General features: G+C 36.6%; 2 protein-coding genes across 6 annotated transcripts in view; both read left to right on the plus strand.

The window, feature by feature from the left end:
• LOC131425969 (uncharacterized) overlaps nucleotides 1–1,863 on the plus strand; it is a 28,734-nt gene extending 26,871 nt beyond the window's left edge. Inside the window, exon 2 of the mRNA XM_058588309.1 lies at nucleotides 1,643–1,863. Coding sequence (XP_058444292.1) covers nucleotides 1,643–1,710 — 68 coding nt within the window. The 3' untranslated portion in view covers nucleotides 1,711–1,863. The remainder of the gene's footprint in view (nucleotides 1–1,642) is intronic.
• Nucleotides 1–18,988, plus strand: part of LOC131425966 (cadherin-86C) — a 517,779-nt gene that overhangs the window by 294,668 nt on the left and 204,123 nt on the right. The gene's annotated exons all lie outside the window — the stretch shown is intronic.

Here is an 18,988-nt window from a genome sequence, read left to right on the forward strand (position 1 = left end):
CACTGCTGCTAGTGATCGTTATATGCAGGGATGCCAGGTTCACAAAGATTTTCACAAATTTCTGAAAATGATCACAGTTCAGCACCAAAAAGTACAGAGCGGTTGGAAATAGTGAGACCTTTTTTTTGCTCACCAAAATGATTCCGATCAGCTATTATGGTCAGAGCTGCTAAATGTCACTATCAACGAGCAACTTTGCACGACGAAGATTGGAAAGTTTATGTCACTGGACTGCTGCCAACCAGGCTCTACCAATCGTCATATATAGAGTGTCTGAGAGCCGATTTGTCATAACTATTATCTTCATTTATCCTGTCACTGCTTGATTACGATGTGATTAAATATTAATCAAGCAGCATAAACATTGAATTAAATTCATGTACACTAATAAACTCTGAAATCCGATTTTATCAATTTATGTTTATGTTAGTACATTCATGGATTTTTTTTTACTTCAATGAGAGAGAGAACAAAACGCGTCACCTGTCTTTGACTGAGAATACTTCTACTTGGTCGAGTATCTCATTTGACAGACACATTGACCGTACCGATTACGGTTGACGATGATTTTAGTCAGTCTGTCAAGGTCATTTGACATGACTGACAATTTGCAGCTCTGATTATGGTACGGGAAATGTGCACAGATTTTGCACAGACAGGTTTTTGGCTCGATCACTGATTTTTGAAAAAATGACCTGGCATCACTAGTTATATTATTTTTTGTGTCTTTAGAGTGAGTTTTAGAACATGATTTGTCACTTGAAAAAAACCCTCATACTAAGCAGTTCGCTTGGTTCCGGAATTACAGGGTGATATGCACCGAAGTGAAAATAATGTCACCGATTTACACCATCCTAAGAATATCCTGGTTCCGGAGGTAGGGTGCTCAGGGTAAAAATGTCAGTTCGAAGGATATTTTTTCGTGAATACGACTTACTTTACTGTGGGATACCTTTTCAATATTTACTATTCCAGTAATAACAAATATTCGAAAGTGGTAAAGTATAGTACATTTCACATTGTAGCATATTAGTTATAAAATTTTAGTAATTTAGTTAAGAAATATGAAGGATTACGGAGATCAACTACGGGGATAACAGAAAAAAGTTATATCATAAGATATCTCTAGCAAATTTTCTAATATTTATTCCAGTTGTCAAAATATTGGGGGGGGGCGTCATGGCCCCTCCAATAAATCTTTTGAGGGGGCAAAATGTGCCTTGCTCCCCCCCCCCCCCCCCTCATAGTTGTCGCGCCTGGTTGTATCTAGAGATATTTGAAATTTTTACCTGGCTTCTCTGGGCGACATTCGCCGTTTCAATACACTCCAGCTATAGGAACGGATGATGCTGACTGAGGTTGGCCATTTTGTTGATTTCCAGCGAATTTCGACAGTTTACGCAGGAATTATAAGATGAACTGATTAATTACTAGATTTTGAAGATTAAAATTTATACATTCCGTTTATATTTTTTTTATTTAGCAATAAACTGAAAATCAGCACGGAAACATGCAAAATCGGGAAAGAATAAGGAGAAAACGAGTTGACAATTCAGTTGATTTGGGATTCATTCCGATCTGATAATGAGGGTAGAAGCACATTTTTAATGTTTCCATGGTGGCAATCCTTTCGAAAATATAGGTAAACATTCACGCCTTTGTTGCCTGCCTCTTCATCCAGACATCATTCCTCTGTGGGTAAACAATTAGAGCAAGGGAATCGGATATTTATGCTGACGGTAGCGACCTGCAAACTCATTAGCCGTTGGAACTGCGCTGAAGTTGGAAACAATCAGTTGACGAGTTATCGAGAGAATCAATTCTGGACTGCTTGCAAATTCCGTTCGAATCAGGATTTATTTCAGAAAGGTAAGTGTGACTCGAAACAGAATTTAGAAATGCTTCCGGTTTTGATCAAGACCCTAATAATCAAAAGACCATTTACAACGGCTTGACATTTGAAACAAAATTTTAAATTAAATTTCAGAGCCGGAAACTTCCTAGTAATGGACCCAATGCGGAACAACGAAGCGAATGAAACAAGGTCGGAATGCGTTCCCGATCTGAATAAACCAGGAGAAATGGAAGTGAATCCAATTTCGATGCGGATTGAAACAACTGCGAAGAGTCTTCATAGCCTGAGTCTGACCGATGATGGGAATGAGAATGAAACAAGTGTCTGTCGATCTTCCAATTTAACCTTAAAACAAGTGCGAAAATTTCGATCCTCGGTTGGCAACGAATTCATCAAGAAGAAAAAGCCAACCGGCGGGAAAATCAGTGAACTCAACTTTTCCGCCCGTTTTACAGTGGAAACCTTGGAAATAAAACTGCACAGTGAAGGCCGCCTGATGTTGGTCGATGATGATCTGCTGGCGAGAGTGAGGATCGAGAAACCGGAGCTGTTGGATGAAACGCGAGATTTTGAACAGGCGAAGCAAGTTCTTCTGCAGCAGATCCGGATTGAGGAAGTGTATATCGACGAACTTCCTTTGAAACGAGATCGCCTTCGGACTGAACTCATTAATACTCTCAAAGATGAGGGATCGAAAGTGGTAATCGATCGTCATTTCGCAATGGATTGTATTTTATTGAAGAGAATTCTAGCACATGACGAGGGTTGCCAGCTGTCAGGATTTCAGTGTTTGTGTGAAAAAATTATGAAAAGTGATTCGTTTTCCGTGCACCTCACCAACGCAGCAACCAAACTGTATGACGTAGAATGTGCTTTGAAAAGAAGGTGTGAACTTTTGCCTTGCATTGCGACTCCACCGGAAGAGGATTTGTCGGAGTTGTTCGAAGCTCTGAAGCAAATTCTGTCAACAGCAAGTGATGTCCATAGAAAGTGTTTACTGGAACATTCTCCAGAATATTTATCGGTTCATTTGGAAAACGTTTCGCTCGAAAGAATCTTGTTAATCAGTGAAAGTGACGTTGATGTACTTTCAGATGTGGGAAACGTTCTGCAAGGTGTAAATTTCCAGAAACCTTTGGAAAACTTGACAAGTCGCTTCACTGCTAAAGTGAATGATTTTGATATCAGTAAATATAATCAAATGAAACCGTTTATCAATCCATCCGTTATTCTTCTGTGCAAAAGTCTCAAGCACCTCATAGAAAAAATTGTCGAAACTTCTAACACCGAACATTCGGATCTTATTCAAATTGACGCCCAAACCGGTTGGCATCCGACAAACGAGATCACATGGACAATCGTAGGTAACTCGCAAAAGTCTTTGGAGCGTCAATATTTTTTCATTTTCAATCTATTAAAATATTTTGAACCTGGGTCAAACGTCGACTGTGAATTATTCGAATACGAACCGAGACTTTCCGGATATTCCGGAAGCTATGATCTAGTGATTGATCCCAGTCAAACCATGCAGGAATCCTTCATTTGGTATTGTCTATTCGATGACGCACTTTCGTCGATTTTGCACAGAAACCAACTGGCAGCTTATGAAAATGTTCTTGGAAAATATTTGGCTTTAATTCAAGAAGCAAACCTAGATCAGTTGGAATTCGTTCGAGTCGTGAGCCATGCTTTGGTGGACTTCATTGCTTGTACCGTTGAATTTGGGGAGAAGGACGAAGAAAACAATTCGGCTGTCGACGGAAAAATACTGCAAAAGCAACTTCATTTACTAATGGCAGAAATTTCGTTAAACTCGACTTCGACTAAGAATCGATTCAGCGAAATGGTTCGAATTTTCATAACATTTTGGAATTACAAGAGGAATATAATTGCAAAAATTCCTGCTAAAATTAATCTTCCAGCAATGAAAGAAATATCGGAAGAATTGCTCGATGTCGTTCTGTTGGCTTCAGAAAAAAATGTGAAAGTGGAACAGTTTCTGAGATTTTATCAAGCATATAACGCTTTTGTGCTTCAACTTGATGCTGTGTCATTTGATTGGATTATCAGATCAATTCCCGGAGTTGAGATGCAAGGAATTGTTCTATTAAAATTGATCGAGCCGATAATCAATGTCCAATTCCCGGACACATTCCGTGTGATAGATCCGATGAAATTCAGTCAAATGCTAAAATTTGTTTATAATGAAGCAGAGATTCCAAAACACCACGAGATTCTCATCGCAAAATCGTACTTATCTCTAATCTTGCAACAGCTGAATCGAAAGCAGTGGTCAGCTGGACTCGAATTGTCTGAATCTGATCAGTTGACAGTCGCAACAACTTTGATATTAATGCTTCAAAAATGTATGCTGAGTTCGAAGAATATCCCAAAACAGCTTGAACATGATATCCTTGACAGTTTTTCCACAACTTATGTTGAACCAATAGTTAAAATAGTCAATGAAAGTAAATCTACAAGCGATTTCATAATCGAAACCGATTAAAATTTGGCGTTTGTCGAATTCGATAAGTTTAATAGTTCTAATGATAAGAAAGCAATTCGAAAAGCATTCCATCAATATTCAGCGCAGTTTCACCAATACATATCTTTGAAAGAAGAGAGCAGAATCGCTAGAATAGCAGAGAAATTGAAAGCAACAAACATTCGTCATTTTAATTCTTGGGATGCTCAATTTAAGCAGGTCGAGCTCCCGAAAATCCTTGCTGGAATCGCAGCTTTGTGGTTTACTTCAACACCTAAAACGGTAGAATTTCCAAATCTGGCAGAAGCTCACGGACTGCACGGTTCCCAGGTTTTGTGCATTCTGAGGATGTTAGGAGTAGACGATCCAAAAACGGGAGTTTCTAAACATTTTTCGGAGATTCCTCCGGAAGAAGGTAAAACGTTGATTATTCGAATGTTCGCGGTTTTGATGGCTTTGACGGGGCATTCAGTGCGTGTGATTTGCTGCAACGAATATCAAGAAGAAAGAAATCGAGCTGACCTGAATCGAGTTTTTGGTATTTTGGATGTAGGAGAATGTATTAGCTATGGTACTGCTTGGAATTTCGGTTACTATCATACCTTGCTATTAAATGGCACTCGTGTACTTTCATCGGGATTTGCGGAAAATTCAGCTGAGAGACTGATGACAGGATCCTTAGATAATTCCGTGTTTTTGATTGATGATATAAATGTGTTTGAAATGTCTATTCCCTACTACCTACATTTTGCTATCATATTACCAGGACTCGATAAAATTCAAACTAAAATATGGAGTTTAACAATCGAACCAACTGAGGAAAACGCAATCAAGAATGCTATTTATGAGTATATTGAATCGTCTGAGTTCCCAGAAAAAGACAGGTGGAAGACTTTTATGTCACTGCCAGGTGAATTAAAATGGATCTCAGAAGACAATGAAGAAATATCCTTCACAAATCGAAAGTTGTTCGAAAAACATTTAGCTGACATGCTTCGCGATGCTAGAATGGTTCACAAAAATTACAAATATTACGATGAGAATAGCTATTATAAGACATTCCACTATTTAGCTAATGAGAAATCACAAACTTCGCTGAAAACCGGAGATAAAATGAATTATGGATTTTTGATGATGGAATTACCTGAATCGAAATTCATCACAGCACTCAGCGACTTCCCTCTGGTTTTCGGGGTATTTGGAGGAAAGTTTCACAAAGATGAAATGGTCTACCTCGAACAGTTTTGCGACATCAGGAAATGGACTAAAATGCCCTCGATTTTCGGTTGCTCAAAACTTCAATTCGACAAGGAAGCAGATTTTTATTCAACGGAGGACTTGGATGAGTGGTTGGACAAAATTTTCAACAGCGCTCGCAAGGTTGTCGATTCCCATCGTTCGGTTATAATAGTTTTCGATTGGGAAAAGCAAATGAAAAGTTTCGAGAACAACTACGGGAAGCATTTCACTTGGATTAACTTTCTGGACAAAAATACACCCAATGAAGATAAGCAACGGATTATTGATGAGATCGGTGGTGCAGGAATTGTGACCGTGGTGGAGTGGGAAATGGCTTTAGGACTTGACTACAAATCCAGTGAGACCGTAGAAAGAAACGGGGGAGTGCACGTGATTCAAGCATTTTCCGACTTCGATGCCATTGAGGAGTACCAGATCAAGGGACTGACTGCCAGGAACGGGAACCAAGGAAGCTACGAAATAGTTATTTGTAGTGACACTAATTCGTACGATAAATTGAATAAACTAAGAGAAAGATGGGTTCAGAACAACTTAAAATATCTACCAAGTGCTCACTCTAAACTAACTGAACAAAAAGAGGTTTTGCGAACATTTGTGAATACGTTCAAGTTTTAAACGAATGGATTTTACTACACAAAAAATATTTGTAAAGCGAATACGTACCGAGCAAAGAAAATCACATCACCTTAGATTGTATGCATGAAAAAACGATGTCATTGATCTAGTAGTGAAAGAATATTGAAAATGAAGTTGAAAATTTTTCTGGAATTGAAAGCAATTTAAATCATGAATATAAAAACGTGTTTTTCTTTGTAATGTCCATACGTCAAGTAAAATTCTTATTGCAAAAATCAAACATTGTCAAAGTTATATTATTTCGAAGAAAATTCCAGTGCATTCAAAATTCATTCTCTTTTACTTTTGCCTTGATCACATGGAAAGGCTATGCAATCACTGTGAAAATCCACTTTTGAACCAAGGCCTGGAGACCTATAGTATTCTTTACCATTCCACTCAGCTCGACGAGATCGGAAAATGTCTGTGTGTGCACTTTTGAGCCGATTGTAACAAGTCTAAACTCGTTTGAAAGCTTCCATTGGACAATTGATCAATTTTGAAGCTCATATGTTTTTCACTTCTGGTTCTGAAGATTTAGTAGGATAAGTGAAGTAACCTACTAACCGTACAATTTTCATCGGTTGAATTTTCTCGAAGATGACTATACAAATCTCAATAAACTTATTTGAAATCAAAAAATGTCAATGAAATTTAGAAGGTTTATGGCGAACATTTCCGGTTCGAGACGTAACCGACAAATCCCAGTGTTTTTGAATGCAGCAAAATTTCTCGGAGATGAAAGAATCGATTTCGACACGTTTGAAAGCTACTTTAAGGTTTTTTGTTAAGCTCGCAATGCTAATGGCCGAGGATAAAATCTTACAAATGTTTTAATGAAACTATCTAAACGACAAGAGAAAGGCATGATCACAACACTAGGTGAATTAGGAAAGGTTTTTTTTCTATAAGCATAAAAAATAAGTACAAACTTTGGAAAAACTCTCGCAGGCCCAAGTGTCATATACCAATCGAATCAACTCGACGAACGGAGCAAATGTCTATCGGTGTGTGGCGAATTTTGTCACTCACTTTTCTCGGAGTTGACTAAACAGATTGACATCACCATGAGAGTCTCTAACCAAATAAAACATTGATAGTCCCATAAATGATTTGATGTATTTTATCCAAGTCAGACTACCGGTTCAAATCAGAGAGATCATAGAGAATCGTTAATAAATTTGTAGGTCATATTAGCGTTGAATGGTTGAATGAATCGAGTGTCACTCTTCCGATATCCAGCTTTCGGTTCCGGCAATACCGGCGCACATATGATTGAATAGATTTTAAATTAAAAACTTATGTAACAGAAATCTTTAAAACTCTTTTTTAAACTTTTTTAAAAATTGTAGTATTTCGCGGAATTTCTGCTGTAAAATATAGAGAATAAAATTGAGAAAAGCATCATTACACCACTAGATGGATTAAAACAGGTTTTGTTTTGTAAGATTGGTCTTTTTTCGACTACAGTCATTTGAATGAAATCGTAGAAAACATTTTGGCCCTTTCCGACGGAATTCAGTTTTAGAAAAGCAAAGTATTGCATAGTGACATTTTATGAGTCAAGTCTGCAAGTCCAGAAAGTTTCATTGAAATCTGAAAGGGAGCTCCCAACTCCGAATACGATTCGGTGCGAAGTTCGATCCAAAATGGTTGATCGCAACCTATCAAATAGACAATTATGACAGGGTTGCCACATTTAGGGGAAAGTGTTATAAAGCGCCCCTGCTGGCCAAAACGCACACCTTCCTTTTTTAAGTATTCAAGACTTTTCTAAACAAAAGTTTTATATTTAATGTTATCTTTTCGTAAGATCCTTCTGGTTTGCAAGTTTGGCAGTTGTGGTTTGTTGGAAAATATGAAAAAACTGAAAATATCATTAGATAGCTTTTCGATGTCAGGTTTTGCTTCTACTAAACAAGCATTTTAATCGTGTAAAACGTCTAATGGTCGGTTGCAACTTAGTAAATAACTTTCAGCAATGCTAATGTCTCTATATACAGTATAAATGTCTAGAGAAACAAAGCCATTTCTTTGATATACGAATTTTCTCATAACTCTCACTCTTTGGACATTATGCCCCACCTTCGATTCAACAGTATGCTTCGAGTTAAAACACTGTTTTAAAGATTTATAACGGTTATTAAAACAAAAAGTAGCGTTGGGAGGATAAAAAATGTTGGTTTCCAATTGTAATTAATTGATTATGCAATTGATTTCTGATGCAAAGAATATCTTCTTTATCTGCTTTTCTTCTATACCGACATTTGCATCGTTGTTGTGGGGCATACCACTGATTTGCTGTGAGGCATATTATACGGTTGCTGGGGCATTTTGCCAACGGCAAGCGAAAAAACTGAGAATGTGGTCGTTTTGGAAAATGTGTTTGTATCAATCAATTCTCATCGCTTCTCCCGAAATCATTGAAAATTATGTTCCTCAGACGTATTGCAAAGAAATACATACATTCTCGAAGAAAATATATCAGTACATTTATAAATATCTCAATGTTTTCTTAAGGGGGGCATATCAAAACACTTTACCCTAAATCTGCATTTTTCAGCAGAAAAATCTGTAAATCTGTATCGTGGGATCAAAAATCTGTACTGAAAATCTGTATATGAAAATGATGAGAAATCGAAGCATAACGAAATGAAATAGTCTTTAGACCCAGAATTTAAAGACACCAAAACATTTCCTCATCATTTTTGCGTTTGAGCGTCAAAAAAAAAATGTTTTGATGAAAAATATTCAAAATCCCATCTGAAAATGAAAACTTATTCTGTTTATTTTCACTTTCGTTTATTCAATCAGCAATTCCATGAGAAAATGATATACGATCTCTCTGAGTTTCGTAATATTTAGAAGAATCGTTATTCATCGAAAAATGTTAGACCCGTGTTTTTTATTTTGCCATTAGGGTGACCATTTCCCTGTTAGGGTGGCTCAAAACATCGATTTTTTGTCGTGACTTACTTTACTTTGGGGTGCCTTTTCAAAATTTACCCTCTGAGAGAGTAATAAGTTTTTGATCGTGAATATCTCTTGTTGTACGAGGTCTATTCAAAAAGTACCCGGAATTCTCATTTTTCTAAAAAAATATTTATTTATTCGTCTACATCTATATGGTCCCCTTCAAAGCACTCCCCCCTAGATATAATACACTTATGCCAGCGTTTTTTCCAGTCTTCGAAACACCCCTGATAGTCACTTTTTGTAATGCTCTGTAGCACTCTAAGCGATTCTGCCTTTATCTCTTCAATCGATGAAAAACGCTGTCCTTTCATGGGTCTCTTCAACTTTGGGAACAGGAAAAAATCACACGGAGCGATATCTGGTGAATAAGGAGGTTAGGGCATGATTAAAGTCTTGTTTTTAGCCAAAAAATCACGAATAAGCAACGATGAATTGGAACGAATTTTGCTGCCACTCGTTTCATGCCCAAAACATTTGAAAAAATATGATGGCATGAGCCAAGTGATATGCCAACTTCATCAGCAACTTCTCTAATAGTGATTCGGCGATCATCCATAATCATTTTTTCCACTTTTTCCACATTTTCATCGATTATTGACGTGCTGGATCGACCGGAGCGTTCGTCGTCTTCAACGTCTTCGCGGCCATCTTGGAAACGCTTATACCACTCGTAAATACTTGTTTTTTTCATAGCAGACTCACCGTAGGCTCTCTGTAACATTTCGCACACTTGGTTACACTTTATTTCATTTTTCACGCAAAATTTAATACAAATACTTTGACTCTTCAATTCTTCCATTGTTTAAACTAACAAAAATCGCCGAGCTCAAAAAAACACGTCTACACCAGCCGCTACAAGACAGAATGTAAACAATGAATACAGCTGAAAATTTCACCATACATTAGGGACAAATGTACCAACACAATTAAAAAAATTTTGACCACCGGACTCTCCAGACGCGCGCAATTAAAAAATTCCGGGAACTTTTTGAACAGACCTCGTATCTAACGAATCAACATAATTTTTGCTACATGCCATCGGAAATATGATCACAATTTTATGATAAAATTTTCAGTTGTGTGACATAATCTCCAATAATTCAAAATTAAACTTTTCTGAAATGTTTGGTATAAACGAGTATCAAAGAGGATAATTCATAAGGCGCGTTTTCCTTTCTCGTATTTTGAAAGCTCATAGCTCAGTGATCTGTTGAGAGGATTTATATAATCTAACTACCAATAGAATCGAAATAGAAAAAAGCATTGAAGTATTTCAATAGTACACTATTGAAAAACCTGTCTAATTTGACCCATGTCAACATCAGCCAATCAGAACGCGTTCTGAGGAAGAGAACAAAATATCTGCTGCTGTACAACAAATTGTTTGAGGAAAATGTTCCGAACAGTGTTAAATATCGTAGTGAGTTCCACAATTTGACCCTTCTGAATGCTAGAAACAAATCCCTACAGCATATTGATAGTTTCTTTCAATAAATTTGTAAATCCGAAATGAAATAATCGACATTAAAATTCTGTATGCGGCTATTTTTGAAGCCATTAGGACCGCCCATTAGTAAAAAAGCTACAAACGAAATCACGTAGAAAAAAACCTCTCAACAAAAATTGGATCAGTTTGGATTCTAGCGCCACTGTGAGCAGATGTATTTTGTGTCGTTTGCAAAGCTAGTTTCGCTTCCGACAAGAGCGATTACGTCACAGCTGCCAGTCATTTGTTTGCATTGGTGAAAAAGCAAGGGTGGGGAGCATTACACAAAATCAGCCGTTCTGATGGCTCTAAAAGTTTTCTCAAGGACTATTAGGATTTGTTGTTCGCAAATCGAAGGTAAATACGCTCAGTTGAGTGCAAATCTCGAACTGTTTGATTTGATTTTTGCACTTTTCGCTGTGTGAAATTCACAGTAATCGAGATCAAGTGAAACCTTCTGTGTTTTTGCGAAAAATGTGGAAAAGGGGAATGCTTGCATAATTCATACAATTGATCAACTAATTGATATTCGGAAGTGTTAAGGAACATGTCAGTTGTTTTCGTATTCACGACATCCAGTTATGTCTATGACATTACCCACCCGCCTTTTTTTTCATAAGCTACCTCTTTATATTGGCTAGTGAATTTCTCTAGTTTCCAGAACATGAGAGTCTGTAACAGAATAAACCAATTAATTCCTTTAATCATGTGCTTTAATCATTAATTCCTTTAATCATGTGCTGAATTTTATACCAGTCTGACTACTGGTAATTTTTTTCCGAAAATTCAAATCGTCATTGAAAATTGTAAAATAAATTGTAGGTCTCATCAAGGGTCAAATCACTCTAAACTTTGTCTGAACTCAAACAAGTTTTACCGGGAGTAAAAAAGTTTAGCAGGGATCTCGCTGGATTAGAATGGGATTAGAGAAGTTTAGCCGAGATCTGGAAAAGCATTATTTTGACAAGAGAAGCTGTAAACGTCGGAGCAGAGATGCCAGATATTTTCATAGAAAATCAGTATTGCTTTGTATAAAAAATCTGTATTTATCTGTATTCACTAATGAAAGGAAATTTCGGAAATAAAATGATGTTTAAAGATGTTATTCCATTAGATTATTGTTATAGAATAGCAGATGCAAGGAGCATTCCTTTATATCGTAAGTCCTTGCCGCACTGACAAGAACATTCAACGACGAAATTTAATTGTTTTTGTTATCAACCACAATTGAATTGTAAATCCATATACTTTTCTCCTTTGAAAATGATAACTTGGAATTCATTTTCATTTTTTTTTTCATGAATTTCATTTTAATATTTTAATATAATAATCAAACACGCTCAGACGGAAAAGTTTCATTATTTCTTTCTTACTTTTTGTGGTATCTGTATAAATCTGTATTTAATTTGAGAAATCTGTATTAAATCTGTATGCGCATGTAAAAATCTGTATAATACAGATAAATCTGTATAAATGGCATCTCTGCGTGGGAGCTCGAATGACAGATACACTTCAAACAAGATTAGGCAAAACTAGGTTGGATTAGTTTTAAGTTACCCAAACTTATCTAGACTAGTTGGGATTAAATGAGATTAGAGAAAATTATTTTGGAATGACATTAGTTTATTAGTATGAGATTGTCTGGAGTTTAGAGTGATTTGCCCCTTGGGTCTCATTATTACTATGCCGATATCCAGCTATTGGTTCCGGAAGTACCAACTATCATTTCTTTTGAATTTAAGGTTTTGGAACTGTGATAAGTTCTATTCCAGAAAAGATTTTTTTCGCACAAAGAAATGCCTTTTTCTCTACTCCACCGATCATTCGTGGGTCTGAAGGAAAAGGACGAGGGGGGGGGGGGGGGGGGTGTACGGTACTTTAAAGCACGTTACGCGCGCGCGATCATTTCCCCATAAGATCACAATCTCGAGCAAACGTTCACACGCTTATGAATTCACGCTTTCCCGCCGCGGTACCGCGCGAGGTAGCACGCAAAGCAGCGGAGAATAATTTCGAATCGGTTTGGAAATTTTTGTGTGCTCGATTCGGTCGGTCGGTCGGTCGGTCGGACCACTGCTCGATCGCGCAAAGATCAAGTTACCCGGGAAGGCAGGCGACTTAACGCCTCGGCGATGTGAACGCGAACGCGAACGTTATGTCATCACGTATTTACCTCTTTTTTTCCTCGCTTTTCAACGGAGGTTGGAGAAAAAGAAAATGACCGAACCGGGTGAAAACGTGCGTACGGAATGTGTCACACCGTGTCGGGTTGGGGGGGATCGGTTCTGGTTGGCAGCGTGAAAACCTTAGAAGGCAGCCGGTCTTGTTGCACTGGGCAGGGGCAGGCAGGCAACAATTAATACGAAACCCCGCGCACAGCAAGGACACACCCTTCGGTGCAGGCGGCACTGGGCCATTAGAAGGCTGAGAAGGCTCGCCACGCGGAGAGAAAATGTGACAGCCATCTTTCCAACCGACCTCACCGGTTGTTGTGCCTTTGGGGACCGCAAGGGTGAAGAAATGTGCGCTCACCGCTTCGGTTGATTAGTGACCGGGGAATTCGCGGAATCTGCTGAGCTAGTGACGACCTAGTTTCGGATGAGACGCGGTGGCATTCGACGACGACGACGGCGACGCGGCAGTGGTTTAGAAGCGTTGATTTTTTTTCTGTCGAGTGAGCAAATCGCGTACAAGCTCTGTTAGAGATCACATTTGAACACAAAGCATGCGGCCACTACAATGGCGGCCCCGCTTCGATCTGTCCTCATCGACTAATTAAACTAGCCGAAGGCGACGCCTTTTTTTTGCATCGCCCTCTCGATCTTTCGCACTCCATTAACAGGTTCGGTTCGGATGCAAATTTTCGCGCCCAGCTGACGCCAAGTCGTGTGTCAATCAGAGCTCAGAGCCTGGCCAAGATGACAACAGCAAAAAAAAAAAACAATGGAATTTGTTGACGCGCAGTAAGCCGCCTCGCCGACGAAGGGTCGACGGATGGCGTCGGAATTGATTATCCGAGCAGCCCCCCGAACGATCCAACAACAAAAGCCAGACTGTAATAATAGCATTCTGTCACATGTGGGCGGCGGACTACAACCAGTTCCGCGAGTGATCCACGTCACAAGGGTTTACTCGGAGGGGCCACACAAAAACAAAAAAAAAACAGCACGCGGTGGTTGGGGCTAATTTGAGTGGTTTTCCGTCCGCACCAAGCCGGTGGTGCTCTCGGAATCTTCGAACAAAAAAAAAAAAACCCACAAACCTTGAGGCCGGAGAGACCTGAAGTACTCGAGACAGCCCGATCTTGGCAGATTCAATGATTAGCCCGATCTGATTAGGCAGTGACCTTAGCCGGTGCCATGTTTTTTTTCTTCTCTTCTCTCTGGCAGACAGCCGTCGGTCGATCGTCGTTTTGGTGCATTCCAAGCTGCAATCAACCAGCAAACCAATTGCAATATTCATGAGTGCATGCTGTGCAACCGCCGGAACCCGACCGGTGGTGCATTACATCCGAATAATTACTCCGATTGGTGGACCCCGCGTGTTCGCCGCGGTGGCACGTAGGAAGATTTACTCTTCGGTATGGCAAATTAAAATCTCCAACGCTGCTGCCGGTCCCGATCTCGGTCCTCCCCAGAGGGAGAAGGACTGTGTTCGTGATTCGTGGTTGGGCAGCATTCTTGCGCCCAAGCCCACTTTGTTTCATTATGCAACGGTTGACCATTAAACTGATAAACTTACCCGGCTTGGCTGGTCTCTGCTCCGAGAAAAGCCGGGGACTGGAATTACCATACAAACGGCAGCGAGCAGCATATCACCCGCTAAGAGACCGCTAAGTTGCGAACTATCTCGGACGGGATGCAATCAACCTGAACCGGCAAACTCCGGCGATGATAATAAATCGATTTCCATAACCGGCGGAACAAATTTTCCGTGCACAAAACCAGCCAAGTTACAATTCTTCACGGGGTTCTGGGGCAAGGGGTTTAGGGTTTTCTGAACAGAAGGGCATCATGTTTTGACGTTTCTTTGTCATTGGGTACGTCTCCGGAGGAAAACACAAACAATCACTCAATAGTCCAGTGAACACCGATTTGAGTGCTATTAATAATTCATAATTTTTGCATATTTCCCTCCCCCCCCCCTCGTGTAAGAATCGCTACACTGGCGTTGCAAGTTTCGTATTTTTTTTTTGTTGCCTGTAGATCTTGAAGATCCGATAAGAACACCGCCTCCTAGAGATCTCGCTCGGAACCGCTGGAATACCGTGGATAGTCCATTGTTAAGTCTCACGACGGCCATGAGATTCTATCGGGGCAAGGCCTGGAACTGGTCTTTGGCAGGCGGAACGCGAAAAACCGCGTGCATCGGCAAATGGAACTGGTCTGGTCTGTGATCGGCTCGGGCCGATAGGACCCACGATGATCGATCGGGGCCGGGTTGCGGTTGTGCAATCGATTCTTTTGTTTGCAGAATATCTATGCATTTCAGCTCACGAGAATGGTCACGACGACTGGCATTCACTCGAAACTACCAACTTGTTGCTGCTGATGCTCGAACAAACAGCTCGGTCGGTGGGCAGGCAGGTACCGGCACGCTAATGTCCCTGAAATAGATACAGATTATACAGCGATTAGTATCGTGATTATCCAAGCCCCTCGGAAATCAGACTTCAAACATTGAAAATCGGATATTCTAAAACCAAAATCAAGAACTGTGGAGCAATAAACTTATGTTGATCCAAGAGGTGGCATGAGAAGTCCAATATAATCCGTTAATGCACTTCAAATCTTAACGTCTGAAAATGTGAATTTTTTAAAGTCTCAAAGTCAGTCATAAAGTTTACAAGTCTTCAAGTCTTAGTCTTAAAATTTTGAAGTTTTTTGTGATTTAACAAAGTCTAAACGTGAAAAATCAATAATTTGAGAAGTCAAAACTTAAAATACCTATAAATGCCAAACGGCAATAAGTACAAAATTCAGAAAATTGAAATCAAAAAACCAAAGAGTAAAAATTTCCAAATGTCAAAATATCAAAATGTCAAAAAAAGACTAAACGTCCAAAGGATAAAATATTTAAAAGTTAAAAAATTGAAAAGTTTAAATGTTCATAAGTTCAAGAGTTCAAAAAAATCAAAAGACAAAAATCAAAAGTCATTAGTCAGAAGTCAATTCTAAAGTCAAAAATGTCAAAAATCAAAATTCAACAATCAAAATATCAAAATGTCTAAAAAGTCAAGAAATGTCAAGAAATCAGAAAATCAGAGATTCAGGAAGTGAAAAATTAATAAAGTCAACTAGTCAAATAGTTACAATTTCAAAAAGTCGAATAAGTAAAAAAAGTCAGAATAAATCTAATAAGTAAAGAAATTCAAAAAAGTCGAAAAGATAAAAAAAAGTAAAAAAGATCAAATATGAGAAAAGGGTTAAATAAGTGAAAATGACAAAAAAGTAAAAAAATCGAAAAAATAAAAAAAGAAAAAAAGTCAAATGTAAAACAAATAAAAAAAATTAGTCAGAAAAATCGAAAAAGTAAAAAAAAGTCAAAAAAGGAAACCCAAGTCAAAAGAGTAAAAAAGTGTCCAAAAAGTTAAAAATACAAAAAAGTCAAATGTCAAATAAATTTAAAATGTAAAAAACTTTAGTCAGAAAAATCGAAACAGTAAAAATTGTTGAAAAAGAAAAAAAAACAAGTAAAATAAGTAAAATAAGTAAAAAAAAGTAAAAAAGTCAGAAATTAAAAATTAATTAATTCAGAAAGCGAAATGTCTAAGAGTCATATTAAGCAAAATATTAAGATACCAAGAAGTCAAAATATTGAGAGGTCAAAAACGCTACAAATCAAAACCTGTAAAAGTAAAAAATCACAAAGCCAAAGTCAAAAATTTAAAATGTCAAAAAACAGAAAGTCGAAAGGACAAAAAATAAAAGTCGACATAACAAAAAGTCAATAAATAAAATAAGTCAATAATCCAAAATTCGAAAAACCAATAACCCAAAATGATAAAAAATCAAAAGGTTAAAAAGTGAGAAAATCAAAAAACCTAAAAGTCAACAAGTCAAGTCTTCCAGTCTTAAAGGCTTAAAGTCTTAAAGTCTTAAAGTCTTAAAGTCTTAAAGTCTTAAAGTCTTAAAGTCTTAAAGTCTTAAAGTCTTAAAGTCTTAAAGTCTTAAAGTCTTAAAGTCTTAAAGTCTTAAAGTCTTAAAGTCTTAAAGTCTTAAAGTCTTAAAGTCTTAAAGTCTTAAAGTCTTAAAGTCTTAAAGTCTTAAAGTCTTAAAGTCGTAAAGTCTTAAAGTCTTAAAGTCTTAAAGTCTTAAAGTCTTAAAGTCTTAAAGTCTTAAAGTCTTAAAGTCTTAAAGTCTTAAAGTCTTAAAGTCTTAAAGTCTTAAAGTCTTAAAGTCTTAAAGTCTTAAAGTCTTAAAGTCTTAAAGTCTTAAAGTCTTAAAGTCTTAAAGTCCTAAAGTCTTAAAGTCTAAAAGTCTAAAAGTCTAAAAGTCATAAAGTCTAAAAGTCCAAAAAACAATAAAAAAAGAATAGTTAAAAAGTCAAAGTCCAAAATCTTAAAAAGTTAAAAATTTAAAAAGTCAAAAACTGAAAAAGTTGAAAAGTCAAAATAAAAAATTCATAAAGAAAAAAGAAAGAATGTCAGAAGGAGATAGAGTCAATATTTCAAAAAGCCGGAAATTCATAAAGTCAAACAGACAAAGAATTAAAAAGTCACGAATTCTAAAAAACAGAAAGTCTAAAAGTCTAAAAGTCTAAAAGTCTAAAAGTCTAAAAGTCTAAAAGTCTAAAAGTCTAAAAGTCTAAAAGTCTAAAAGTCTAAAAGTCATAAATTTATAAAGTCATAAAGTCATGTAGTCATGAAGTCATAAAGTCATAAAGTCATAAAGTCATAAAGTCATAAAGTCATGAAGTCATAAAGTCATAAAGTCATAAAGTCATAAAGTCATAAAGTCATAAAGTCATAAAGTCATAAAGTCATAAAGTCATAAAGTCATAAAGTCATAAAGTCATAAAGTCATAAAGTCATAAAGTCATAAAGTCATAAAGTCATAAAGTCATAAAGTCATAAAGTCATAAAGTCATAAAGTCATAAAGTCATAGTCATAAAGTCATAAATAAAATCAAAGAATCATAAAGTCTAAAATCTTAAAGTCGTAAAGCCAAAAAGTCAAACAGTCAAAAAGTAACCAAATCAAAAAGCCACAGACAAAATTTCAAAAAGTTACATGTCAAAAGCAAAAAATTTAAAATTCAAAAAATCAAAAAGTTTCTAAATGTCAAAAAGTCAGAAAATTAAAAAGCCAAAATGTCAAAAATTCGAAAAGTCAAAAAGTGAAGAAATCCAATATATCAAAAGACAAAACGTTCAATAGTCAAAATTCAAAAATTCAAAAAAATTATAAGTCAAAATGTCATAAAGTCAAAATGTCCAAATGTCAAAATATTAAAATAATAAATATCAAAATGTCACAAAATCATAACGTCAAGTTAGTGCCAAAATAGTCAATAAGTCATAAATAAAAAGAATTCAAAAGGTTAAAAATTCAAAATATCAAAAAGTCAAAAATATAAAAAGTCTAAAAGTATAAAAGTCTAAATATCAAAAGGTAAAATAGTCTGAGTCTAAAAAAGTGAAACGTCAAAAAGTCACAATGTTATAAAGTCAACAAGTACAAAAGTGAGAACGCCAAAAAGTCAGAAAATTCAAAAGTCAAAAAGTCAAAAACTCAAAATGTCATAAATACAAAAAGTGTAAAAGTCAAAATCAACGATTCAAAAAGTAAAAAAGTTAGAAAGCCAAAAAGTTATTGTCAAAAAGTCAGAAAGTCAACATGTCAAAAATATAAAATGTCTAAATCTCAAAAGATAAAAAAGTTTGAGTTAAAAAGTCAAAAAATCTAAAAATTTTAGTCAAAAAAAAAAAAAATAAAAAGTCACAGTTAAACAGTCAGTTACAAAAATATAAAGTTAAAAAGTGAGAAAATCAAAGAATTGAAACGTTACAAAGTTCAAAAATTTTAAAGTCTAAAAGTAAAAAAAACAAGTCAAAAAGTCAAATATTTTTTCTCTTTACTCTTTAGTCTTTAGTCTTTAGTCTTTAGTCTTTAGTCTTTAGTCTTTAGTCTTTAGTCTTTAGTCTTTAGTCTTTAGTCTTTAGTCTTTAGTCTTTAGTCTTTAGTCTTTAGTCTTTAGTCTTTAGTCTTTAGTCTTTAGTCTTTAGTCTTTAGTCTTTAGTCTTTAGTCTTTAGTCTTTAGTCTTTAGTCTTTAGTCTTTAGTCTTTAGTCTTTAGTCTTTAGTCTTTAG

Source organism: Malaya genurostris, chromosome 1, assembly GCF_030247185.1.
Source record: "Malaya genurostris strain Urasoe2022 chromosome 1, Malgen_1.1, whole genome shotgun sequence".
Lineage (NCBI taxonomy): Eukaryota > Metazoa > Arthropoda > Insecta > Diptera > Culicidae > Malaya > Malaya genurostris.